At 40.7% G+C, this 12,493-nt stretch overlaps 1 protein-coding gene across 1 annotated transcript in view; it reads right to left on the bottom strand.

Annotated features, from left to right (window-relative positions):
* The window catches only part of ADGRA1 (adhesion G protein-coupled receptor A1), a 519,857-nt gene that overhangs the window by 369,215 nt on the left and 138,149 nt on the right, over window positions 1-12,493 (bottom strand). The window contains exons 5-6 of the mRNA XM_054983221.1: window positions 4,863-4,934; window positions 3,588-3,751 (exon numbers count right to left, since the gene is read on the bottom strand). Of these exons, the coding sequence (XP_054839196.1) occupies window positions 3,588-3,751; window positions 4,863-4,934 (236 nt within the window). The remainder of the gene's footprint in view (window positions 1-3,587; window positions 3,752-4,862; window positions 4,935-12,493) is intronic.

The following is a 12,493-nucleotide window of genomic DNA, read 5'->3' as shown; positions in this document are numbered from 1 at the left end:
GTTGGACAGATGAATGCCGCTATTTACAAGAGGTAAATATCCAAATTTCAATTCCACAATTAGGAATTTTCTTTCCTTCTTTTCTTCTCAGGTTCACAAGAGTAAAGATATGACATCTGACTTCTTAAAGCAGAATGATGTGAAGAGATGGAGCCTAATGGGCGTTTGCCAGCATTATTAATCCCGTTTTGTATTGCCAACTTTTTCAAAGGCTCAATATTATTAATAAAATGACTGTAAAATATCACAATAAATATTTTAAATACATTACTACCAACTCGCGTTAATGTACTCTTAAAGAATCTCAATGGTATTACTTACAAACAGCATTTTGTCAGGTAATTCTTGGAAACCAAATGGTTGTATTTTCAACAGTGGGTACTCCACAAAGGGTACATTACATCGTACACTCATTATATATCCACATGCATGGAAGTACTCTTCTCCACTTAAAAGAGATATACACCCTTACAGAAAGCATGAATATTCAATGTTGCTATTCAGACCATTAGGTAGCAGGCAGCCAGGTCGGGTTGAGCCATGCAAACTGCATCATAACAAGTTGCCAGGTGATTTCTGCCAGACCTGTCCCAAACTGAGTCATCTTTCAACAGCTAAAACATCCCTGTAAAAGGGCTCTGCCCTTCCCTGTGTTTTACTGATAGAAACCAAGGTTTGAAGGCTGGCTATACTCTTGTGGTTGACTAGCAATGGCTGTCCATACAGTCCCAATCTCCAGATCTCAGTATCCACAGACAGAGAACTAGATATTTTGATATGCTGCCTTGTGCAGGTCTCTAAATTTCCTAAATTAATAAATGTAAATATCAATATAAGTTACATTTCTGTCTAAATCAAGATCTTATACATGGTTAAGTACTTCAAAGTCCTTAGGGGTACAATATATTTATTCTCTAGATCATGAGACAACATCACAAGATCTCTGGTTTAGAACACGCACTAATAAAAGAGGCTAGACTTGAGATTAGATAGATACAAGTGGGGGACTCACAAGACTTGTGAGGTGAATCCTATTCCCCCCTCCACTTGGCAGCAGTAGCTCTCGTTCTTCCAAGGGTTGCCAGATCCCCTTATCCTCCCAGCAGGAGGGGGATTCAGCACTTACTTCCCACCCCAGCATTGTACATGTGTGTGCAAGCAGTGTTTGCAGCCCCACACTGATGTAATGACATCACTTTCGGGAAGTGACATCATCATGCAAGGCTGGGGAGAAATGCATGCTTCACAGCGGGCCAATTAGGGCCCCAAATGGGCCTGATTCAGCCTGTTTGGGGCCCAAATCAGCCCACTGCAAAGTATGGGAGCGCTCTCAGGGCAGTGTGATGATGTCAGTGATGTCATCACACTGGACCTGGAGCATGCCCATGAGTCCCATTCCCCGCCTTTCCCCCCTGCCAGCCAGTTAAGTCATTACATATTTTCTTATTTCTACCCAACCTATATCCATTATTATAAATAAGAGTAGGCCTACTCTTTTTTTTTTTTACATCTCTGCCTTTTTGTAAGCTTTTGAGTTTAAAGAGTCAGTCTACCCTTCACCTGAAAGTACAGGTAAAGCCAATCCTACAAGGATTGCTTGGGTGACAAGTGGAAAAATACAACCTGACATTTATTTCATGCCATCAATAATATAATCTAATGAAAATAAAAATGTTTACCAGAACACAATGCAATAAGAACTGCCTCAGTTATATTACATACAAATGCATGAGAAGGTTATTTCAGAGGCAGGTGAGGGCAATCACAATTCCATTAACTTCATTCTGTATATGAAAGACGTTTGCAATTTTATTTTGAGTTCTTTAAAGTTGTGCCCTCTTCAACCTTAGCACTGCTTTGTGGATTTTTGTCATCTTACACCTGTTCCCCAGTTACATACACTAGCTAGTGAAAAGCAAACTCCCCTCAGCTCAGAATCATAATCAAACAAAATAACAGCTTAAAGACCACAAAATATCAGCAATCAAGCCTCATAAGAACAAGAACAATTAAATGCTAAATATTTTTCCCCAAAAGTGCCCCGTTTAGCAACAGATTGCTAAAGGCTTTCTTTCTTTCTTTTTTTAAAGTCCTTCTTAAACAACTGTTCCTTGCAGACTTTCTGAAAGAGTGACAGAGACTGCTCTTCTTCCAAGAGTCCAGTTCGGTATGTATGTGGAATGACAGAAAAACCCTCTTGTTAGCGGTCAGACTTGCCTTCACAATATTAAGAAGCCTTATGAATATGGCTAGGCCATAAGCCCCTTCTCTGCATGTGTTTCAAACACAATACTGCCCACGCAAGCAGAAATACGAAAGCCAGATCCCAGCAGGGAGACGGAACGTTGCTAGCATGTGAGATGTCAGGTGAGGCCAACTTTCACCCCCCGTGCTCTAGAGATGTGCAAAGATCCTAAGGCAATAGGGTCTTCCTGGAGTTCCTGAATTAATCACCACAACACACCCTACCAGTCTTCCATTATCCACTCCCCTATTCTCAGGCGACTCAGGGCTCTGATAGCCTAATCCACCCTTATCCAGAGGGTCATCAATCATCGCTTATAACTTCAGTTCCACCTTGGAAAACTTTATCAAACCTTCCCAGTTCATTGTCTCACCACAGAGACAACTTCCCAGTCCTCTGTCCCACTCCAGGGACAACCATTAAGTCATTGTTTTGGGACAGAAGATGCAATCTTGCCTTAAGGTACATTCCACAGTATAATTGGACTACTCCCCCACATAGTTGCATGCATGCCTTCCGATCCAGCATCCACCCTCAGACCTTTGTTCAAGCTCTTCTGCATTGATGCGCTAGTCGCTCAATGCTCTCTCCTCCAGAAAACTCTTTTAAAAAGACACCCAGTTTCTTAAAGTTCTCTGTTGGTTTATCAAGCTGCAATGTAAGTGTCCCTCAACATTTTTATTTATTTGCCATCTAAGTCATGGATGCTAATTACAGGTAAGAGAGAGCTGTACAAATGACCCAAAGGATGGCTTTTAAGGACACATGAAAGTGTTGCCAAACAGGGAACCTCCATACTTTGGAGAAAGGGTGCTATGCAATCCCTCAACGTGTCTGACCCCTTTCTCATACTTCAAATCTCCCAAGGCTCTGGAAGCTTTTAACTGTTCCCTGGAACCTTTAAAAAAATCATTCTTTGGATCTATTGTTCAGCTCTCTGAGCTTTGATTCCTCTCTATGACTTATACAAAAAGCAGAAACACTAAAAACAAACACCATGCTTGTGTGCCTGAACTCTGCTTTATAGGTACCATGTGTACAATGCCAATTTCATTTTTACAGTTTGAGATGGTGTACTACTCCTTGTGGAAATGACACTTGATTCATAATTCAGCTAAGCATTACAAGTTCGGCAAATCTGTATTCCAAACTATTTCAAAATTCAACAACCAGTGAAATCCCGAGCAGAATTATTCCAGTCATTGATTTAAATGGGCTTAGCCTGGAGTAAATCCTTTTAGGATTTCATTGAACATCACTCACTCCAAATTATCCTTTAGTATATTCTCTTTTTTCTGGGAATTTTTAAAAATATGATGCTCAAGCAAGAGATACAACTCACCACATATTAGCTGATTTTCCTTCATGTTTCGAAATACTGCTCCTTTTAAACTCCTGGGATAAGCACAAACTGTTTCTTCCGAGATCCGAACTGAGGCATTTCTTGCCCATTGTAAGACCCACTTGAGATTACAATCACAGATCAGTGAATCAGTGTAGAAATGTCTAAAAGTCAAACCCCAAACAAATAATTATGAAAGGCGCTATTTTTTATTTAAAATTAACGTATATAATATTTGATTTGAACAAGAAATCTAAGCTATATAGTCATCTACTTTACTTGTATTCTGAGTGGCTTCAAACATTGATGGCATACATGTATACCATCTCTTTAGACAGCTTCATAGTACCTCCACAGATAGTGTGTACCTTGATTAGTATGTTCAGTATGCACCATCATGGTTTCTATTCAGACACAATTCGGCTTGCTATATATTCATATTTAGTTATGGTTAGTCCTGTAGAGCGCTTGTGTCTAATTCATGTCAAATTTAAATATCCAATCACAGAAATATATATTTTTCAGAATTGCTGAGTTAGAGTTGATGCTTGATCTGAACATGGGAATTCTGAATTGGTATTTTAGGTGAAAAAGAGTGTGACCTATGAATCTTTGATATACTGTACCATTATTTCACTGAACAGAGACCAAATTAAGTTCCTAATTCAGTGAGCTTAATAAAAGTGTAGTGCCCACAAATTTAACTTCCATATACATGTAATTTGGAAACACTATTTGCCCTCTACACTCTAGTTAATTTTTCATCAGTCTTTTTATTGTTTAATAAAAACTCCATTATTTGCCAACAAGAAGAATATTTAAATGTTTTCATTCTAATATGTGCATTTAATCTAAGTATAGCTATAATGAATATCTAAGACATTTTATGTAAATGTTGCAAGGAATTAATTTGTCCTCTGCTTCTATTCACCCCATCATAAAATGTAATGGAAATTAACGTAAAGCATCAGTGTTTTTAAAGTCAACTTCAATTTTTTTAAAAAAATCTCTTTATAAAGCTATTACTGGAGCATTACCAGCCTGACTCCAGCACAATTGCTCAATATTCCAGATACTGTAATTAGCCCAAGCTACAGAAAGTAATTAGTATGTGTTTTATAAAAATCCAACCAGGGAATTAATATTATTTTCAGCCCTTATTAATTATAGTAGGAACATGCAATACCAAAAATCTAGATAATGGATAAATAGTTTTGCACTTATGTGTGGAAACAGTACCAAAAGTGAGCATTTAAATGATAAAGTTGTACTTACAAGGCTTTCAAAGCTAAGAGTTCAGAAAATAATCCATTCATGAGACCTGAAAAAATGTTCCCCGATAAATTCCTAAGGGGGAGAAAGAAAGAGATTATTTAAAATAACAGTTAGCAAAACTGTGTTTAATTGTGTAACATTTTTGTCAGTGGTGGAAACAAGTAAATGAAAACATGCATTTTTTTTTTCTTTGCTCTAGCTAAAAATAATGGTTGGGAACATATACAAACATGGTAAAGTATCTGTCTCCAATTCACCTTGGCTCCAGTGTCTAGATATGTTAATCACTGTTACATTGTCAAAAAGATAACAGAACTACTGGGAAAAAATCAACATGAAAACAGTTCATGGCCTCTGATGTACAAGTAGAACTGTGTGCATGCAATGGATGTCTTGATTTCTTCTGCAAGACAACTGTAGAAAACAACCACACATACATTCAAGTATAATAGGGATTTATGGTCACAGACATAATCAGAAGACTGTAAGAAGAGTCCTGCTAGATCAGACCAGAAATCTTATACAGCATCCTGTTTCACACAGCAGTCAACCAGTTGCTCTGGAGACCGAGCAAACACAATACAGGGGTCAAGGCCTTCCCCTAATATTGCCTCCTAGCACTGGGTTTCAGAGGTTCACAGCTTCTGAATATGGAGTTTCCTTCTACTCATGGCTAGTAGCTGTTGATGGACCTATCCGCCAGGAAGCTCCATCCCTTCACCTCTGTCAATATATATTCTCTTTTATGTTGATACTGTTTGGACTGTACTCCTGGTGATAGCATTTCCTCTTTCTGTGGTGGATTTTGACTTCCACAAGATTCTTTTTATTAAGATGGTTGTCATTTTTACTGCAACTGTGTGAATTTTGTAAAAAATAGGTTCTGCATTGCTGGAACAGCACAAAGTAAATTGGCACATCCAGGGCTGCTGAGAGGGGGGATTTGGGAGTACAAAATTCATGGGATTCAAGTTAGATCAAGGGCCTGTGAAGCCAGTAATACTGCATTCTAGAGGGGGTGCGCAAAATGAAACAAACGAGCCAGAAACACACCTGGAAATTACTGTTTCAGTTAGTTAAAGCAGCTTCCAGAACGGTGAACCAAATCCAGGAAACAAAATTATAATGACACAATCCAAAAAGCTTGTGTGTTTTTTTTGTTTTGGTTTGGTTTTTAGCTTGCAGTGGCAGCAGGCTGGCACAAAACCTGCATGGCTGCATCTTGTTTTCCTTAATGGCATTCACCAATTGGATCCCAAGGGGTGAGAGCCTTCTGTTATTAATTAACTCTGTTGCTGGGAAGAGGAAATGTGCACAATGCACACAAATGCATCTTTTTCTCCACTGTCACTCTCTGGGCAATGGTGTTGTTTCCCTGCCAATCAGGACCTCAAAAGGGGAGACCTCTCCCCCAACTATTGGTGCTGGAAAAATTTGGAAGGCAGAATGGGCAGACTTCAATCACAGGCTGCAATTCTAATAACACTTCCCTGAGAGTAAGCACTATTAAATAACATAGTGCTAAGATCTGTTTAAGATTGCTTTCCCACCATCCTGCAAACCATTCACCTTCTCTGCCCTTTCAAAAACAATCCTGTCTGTCCAGAGCAAAAGAAAAACTTACAGAAAAACACAGGTCTTTCTATGTGCAGGAGGCAAGGATTCAGACAATTGTGCTGGAGATCAACGGCAATTAATGTGAGAACAACCCCTCATAATTGGAAACAAAACTACAAAGCCCAAGGAAACATGGCAACAGCAGAATGCTAAGGTAATAATGTATTGGCACTTAGCAAAAGAAAAAAGTGAACATGAAGTAGGATTGTTTTTAATGCCATTGCTGTCCCGCTATCCCTTTCACAGTCAGTTCCCCACCTTAGTGAACATTTGCCGACACTCATCTTCTTCAGGATCTATTGTTGTGTGTATATGTGTAGGGTAACTGAGGAAATACTCAGTGGAACAATGGTTCAGAGGGAGGACTGTGTTCTGTGTCATTCTGGTGCTGTCAACTGAAAAACAGCTACCACAAAGAGCCTGGAAGCTCTCATTGCAAAGAATGGGCCTAAAAGTCATGATAACGAGAGAAAAAAACCAGATGGATTAGATCCAAGCTGGCAACACCCCATCTGGAAAATCCCAATAATGGTTCATAGTTTCTTAGGAAACCGCAGATCCAAAACTGAAATGGAAATTTCAGTGTACACCCCTACTGCATTCAGCAAATGCCTTTTGATGTATTATACTTTTAATGCAGTTCTGCACTGCAGTTACTGGGGTGTAGGGAAGGCAGAGCACAGTGATCTTGCCAGGGCTTTATGAAAAATTTACTACTAGGAAGCTGAGATAAACATTTGATCATAAAATGCTGCTCAGTCGATTGACCAAGCCAGCTCAGGAGGGAGGTAAGTCCAGCCAGCATAGCTGCTACAGTAATTACCAGGCTGCAGCCTCCTAAGATGCAACTCTCTGTCCTGTGGACCACACTGGCTTTGTGATGACAGTGATCTTAAAAAAGTTCACATTTCAGAATACATATTTAAATTTCTACACAAGTTCATTTATTTTTCAGTTTTCCTATATGTTGCTTATTCTGTGAGGAAATCACTAGCTGCCCCTGTGACATTTACATAGAAGTGATTATATGATACTGTTAATGATTAGAGGTGGGCACGAACCAGGAAAAAAACAAACCAGTGGTTCATCCTATTTCATGAACCAGGAACTTTCATGAACCTGCCCCAGTTTGCGAACCGGTTCATGGTTCGTGGGGTTTAAAGACTTCTTTCTGTGCTGCTGCGAAGCAGCACTAAAAGGGGCATTTCACCCCCCACTGGCTTGGATCAGCTACTTGGCAAGGAGATCCCCACCAAGCAGCTGCCCAGGGGGGTTAAATGCCCCTTTCTGTGCTGCTTTGCAGCAGCAGGGAAAGGAACATTCCTCCCGGCTTCGATCAGCTTCTTGGCGGGGAAATTCCCAACAAGCAACTGATCCGCTCTCGCAGCAGGCGAAGGGAACTCCATCCCCTCCACCTACTGTGAGTCTCCATTCCCTTCACCTGCTGGAGTGCCCAGACCGCTCTCGCAGCAGGCTGGGCACTCCATTTCCTGCTGTGAGAGTGGCCAGGGGATCCCCTGGCCACTCTGAGAGTGGGCAAAGGGAATGGCGGGGCTGCTGGCTTAATCTGGCAGCCCTGCCGCCAGGCGCTCCATTTGCCCGCTGCTGGAGTGGCCAGGGGATCCCCTAGTTGCTCTCACAGCAGGCAAGGGGAACGGCGGGGCTACCGGCTTAAGCCGGGGATCTCCTGGCTGCTTCTGCAGAAGGTGAAGGGAATGGTGGGGCTGCCGGCTTAAGCCTGCAACCCTGCCGTTGGAATGCGGAAAGGGCCCAGGGTTTAAATGCCCCTTTCTGTGCCACTGAACAGTGGCACGGAAGGAGCATTTAAACCCAGCCAGCTTTGATCAGCTGGCAGGCGGGGAAGTCCCCACCAAGCAGCTGATCTGGGGGTTTAAATGCCCCTTTCTGCGCTGCTACACAGCGGCAGGGAAAAGGGCATTTCACCCCCACCAGCTTGCATCAGTTGTTTGGCGGGGAGATCCTCACCAAGCAGCTGATATGGGGGTTTAAACCATTTAACCCCTGCCGGCTTGGTTTAACCCAAACCAAACGAACCAGCAGAGCAGTTCATGGAAGTTCGTGAAAATGGGGCTTCCATGAACTGCACTCTCGCGAACCACGAACTGGCCCAGTTCATGATTAACTTTAGTTCATTTTACGGTTCGTGCCCATTTCTATTAATGATTATTCAGGATAAAACAGAAATCAAATGTGCTGAATAAACTTTAAAGATGTTAATACACCAATTAATTTGGATTAGAATATTTATAAAAATATGAGCTATAGATTTCAATAGAACTATCAAATATATTAATTTAATATATTTTATATATTAAATTAGTATTTTGCATTTCATTGCATTGTATTGTATTATTAATATAATATATTTAATATATTATTCAAATGAACAACAGATCTCTACCATCACATGTTTACAGCAGAGTATTTCTAAGTGGTGTATGAATTACTAAAAGCTCCATTACACTCTGGTAAATCAATCTGCATAACTCATCCTTAGAACAATAGCCTGGCCCCCTGAGAAGAGATAAAGAAAACGTGCTGCTTTAAAATGGGTCATTGGTAATCATATTTAGAACATAAGCAGCTCACCAAACATAAATTTGGCCAAGGGATAAATAAGCAAGTCGTAAAAATTCAGTCTAGTATATTAGTCAGGCATATTTTTAGCCATCAGGTACTGCCATCCACATATGTGATATCATGTGATATCAATAATCTTATACTATAACAATAACCATATGAAAGTATTAAACTGAAACCAGGAAAAATACAGAATACAGACACAAAAATATATACACAGTAAATGTATATATTCCTCTTCTATATTTGACCAGTTTCTGTACCATGCATCTGACGAAGAGAACTTGATTCTCGAAAGCTTATGCTACAATAAAATTGGTTAGTCTTAAAGGTGCTACTGGACTCTTTTTGAGTAAAATTAAATAAACTGTATGTAATAACGTTAAAAAACATGTCCCAGTTGTGAAAATGTATGAAAAATCTTACCCTATTGAAAGGAAAAGCAGACAAAAAAAGCAACTGTGAACTGTTAGCAGTCAAGCCATACTCAGGGCCAAGCTACAAGTGACGAATGACACTTGAACGGCAAGTGGATTGAGTGGAGCACAAGTGAACAGGGAGAAATACACTTGCCGTTCAAGTGTCATTCGTCACTTGTAGCTTCGCCCTCAGACACTAATAGGGAAGTTTATTAATATGGCTATATCATAAACCCCTCCCCTCATGAGCTTCAAGCACATAGCATATTGCCTGGCCAGGCTGAACAATTCCCAATCTGGCTGGAAGGGAAATCACTGAAACATGATTCATGAGGCAGGACTGGCTAGCAGCCCTAGACCCTTGAGATGTGCAAAGATGTAAGGACAAAAAGAGGTCTTCCAGGAGTTCCTGAGTTAATCTCCTACACACCCTTCTGCTCTTCCCTCACCCACCTTCCTAATCAAGGTTACTCAGGGATCTGATAGCCCTTCCCATCCAACAATCATGGGTCATCAATCATCTTTCTTACCTTTAGTAATGCTCAGGAAGTTTAATGAAGCCTTTCCCATTTTATCATCTCACCTCCAGAGATAGCCATTAAGCTATTGTTTTTGAGCAGAAGACATGATCCTGCCCCAGGGTACATTCACAGTATAAATTGGACTGCCCTGCCATCTGCTCAGTGTGTGTGTTCTTGAGACCCTATGCACACCTTCAGACTCATGTCTGAGCCTTCTCCTTCCTCTTTTTGTGAAGCATTGTTTGCTCAGACGCTACTCTCCTACATGGATAAATATCACCTGACCCTGAATCTCTCTCCCTCTTCCTCCCGGTTTTCTAGTTAGTTCTGTGCGTGTGTTGTGTATGCTTTCTAATATGTTGGTTTTTGCTGACCCTTTAATAAAACTATTCCTGTTGAACACCCACCTGGTTCTTTCAGAGAGTTCTATAAGGGAACAATCCTGGTATACATTGGGGGAGATCCTGCTAGTTACCTCATCTCACTTTGTCTCCTTGTATGCTAATTCCCCCAAACTCGCAGAGATCCCACATTTGGGTAACACAAACTGTTGAAGGTGTGAGATAATCAGAAAGAATCAGAGCCTGTGCAAAGCATTTTAGCCATCTGAATGTAATTACCTACAGATCAGTCCCCAAATATTTTTATTTCTACAGTGATCTCATTAAATCCTGGGGTTTGCAATAAAATGTATATGCTGCTGGTAATTGATCTTATACCTCTCTATCTGACCTCCAATCTGCAACCTCATCTGTCTGTCTGATATATCCATTTGGAGATCTCTTCACCATTTCAAACTCATCATGTCTAGCTTATCTTTCCTTCCACACCTCACTTTCTTTGATCACTCATCATATCCATCAATAATATAACTGTCTACTAGACATGCACACTTGGCTTTCCCTCTGATTTCTCCTTCTCCTCTTCTCTGCACATTCAGTCGTGTGTCATTATCTCATTTTCCCCTTTAAATCATTGCAAAATCTGCCCTTCCCTCTTGAACTTTCAGCTAACACTCTGATTCATGAATTTGTTATCTCTTCTCATCTTGACTACTGCAACTTTTGCATTAGTCATCTCATCACCAAGCAGTTTTGGACAACTTTGCATGGTTCTGCTTACCAATCTCAAAAAAAGTTATCACAGAACTAGAAAAGTGGTGGCAGTTCAAGTGACCAAGAACAATAGCTTCCCAGAAGCTAAATAATTTGGGGCTTTTCAGTTTAGAAAAAAGACAACTAAGAGCAGGGCATGACAGAGATGTATAAATTATGCTGAAAGTATATAGAGAGGACCTTCTTTGCCTCTCTGAAAATGCTAAGGCCTAGGGCACCCGATAAAGTTGATGGGAAACAGAGTCAGGGCAGAAAAATGAAATATTTGTTCAGACAATACACAATTAAACTATATAAATCTCTGCCACAGGGTTTGGTGATGGCTTTTAAAATGGGATTAGACAAATTCATAGCTCATCAATTAATCCATGGATATTAGTAATAACAGTTACATGTAATATATATAGACAGGGTGTATAGATAGAGAATATAAGAATGCAAGTAGAACTTGCTGGATAAGACAGCAATCCATCTAGTCCAGCATGCCATTTCAGTTGCCAACCAGTACATGGGCTTCTGTGTTCTGCTTCTAAGCCTTCCAGGGGCATCTGATTGGCTACTGCGGAAAACCAAATACTGGACTACATTAACCACTGCTCTTATACAGTAGGCCTCTTATTTTGTTCTTAACCTTCTCTCCGGCTTTCCCCATCACTCCAGCTCTATCAAAACAATGCAAATAAAACCATTCATTCTATGTTTCAATCTGAAGTGAAACTCAGTATATCTCAACTGAACTCAGTATATCTCAACACTGCAGCTACCTAGATTTTTTGGTACTACTGGTACTGGTCTGAGAAATATGCCTCTCGATGCATAACATTTGGCTGTCAGAGAATCTGCCGGCTGGTAGGGACCTCTAGTCCAACCCCCTGCAAAATGCAGGAAATGCACAATGTAACAGGTGTCTTTGTAGCTTAAGTCACACTGCTTAATAGTGATGCCAGGTCCCTTGGGGGCTAAGGTGGGGGGAAATGAGCTGTGGAGGGAAGGAATGGCAGGGTACTTACCCCTCACTCTCACTCCAAATCCCTATTTGGAGGGGATTTTTACTTAACTGCACTTTGGTGTGACCTGCAACTCCCCCTTCTCATTGGAAAATGTCATTTTCTAGAGCAATAGGGAAACACAGGAACATGCACACATCCCCCTCCCCTTGTGCCTTTCCCTCACCGGCCAGGTGAGTGGGGCCTGGGAGTGGCAGATGAGGAGAGGGCAGGCATCTCAGTTGCCTAATCACTTAGAGCCTTTTACTGCAGATACTAGTTAGGTAGATGAGGCCCTACTCAAATTATCTTTTGTGATGAAAATAGCTAGAAATCATGCTTCTTAGCTCCACGTGGCACACAGACATATGT

The sequence above is a fragment of the Eublepharis macularius genome, chromosome 6, assembly GCF_028583425.1.
Source record: "Eublepharis macularius isolate TG4126 chromosome 6, MPM_Emac_v1.0, whole genome shotgun sequence".
In the NCBI taxonomy this organism is placed as follows: domain Eukaryota; kingdom Metazoa; phylum Chordata; class Lepidosauria; order Squamata; family Eublepharidae; genus Eublepharis; species Eublepharis macularius.
Note: the sequence above shows the minus strand (reverse complement) of the source record. Positions and strands in the feature narration are given on the sequence as shown.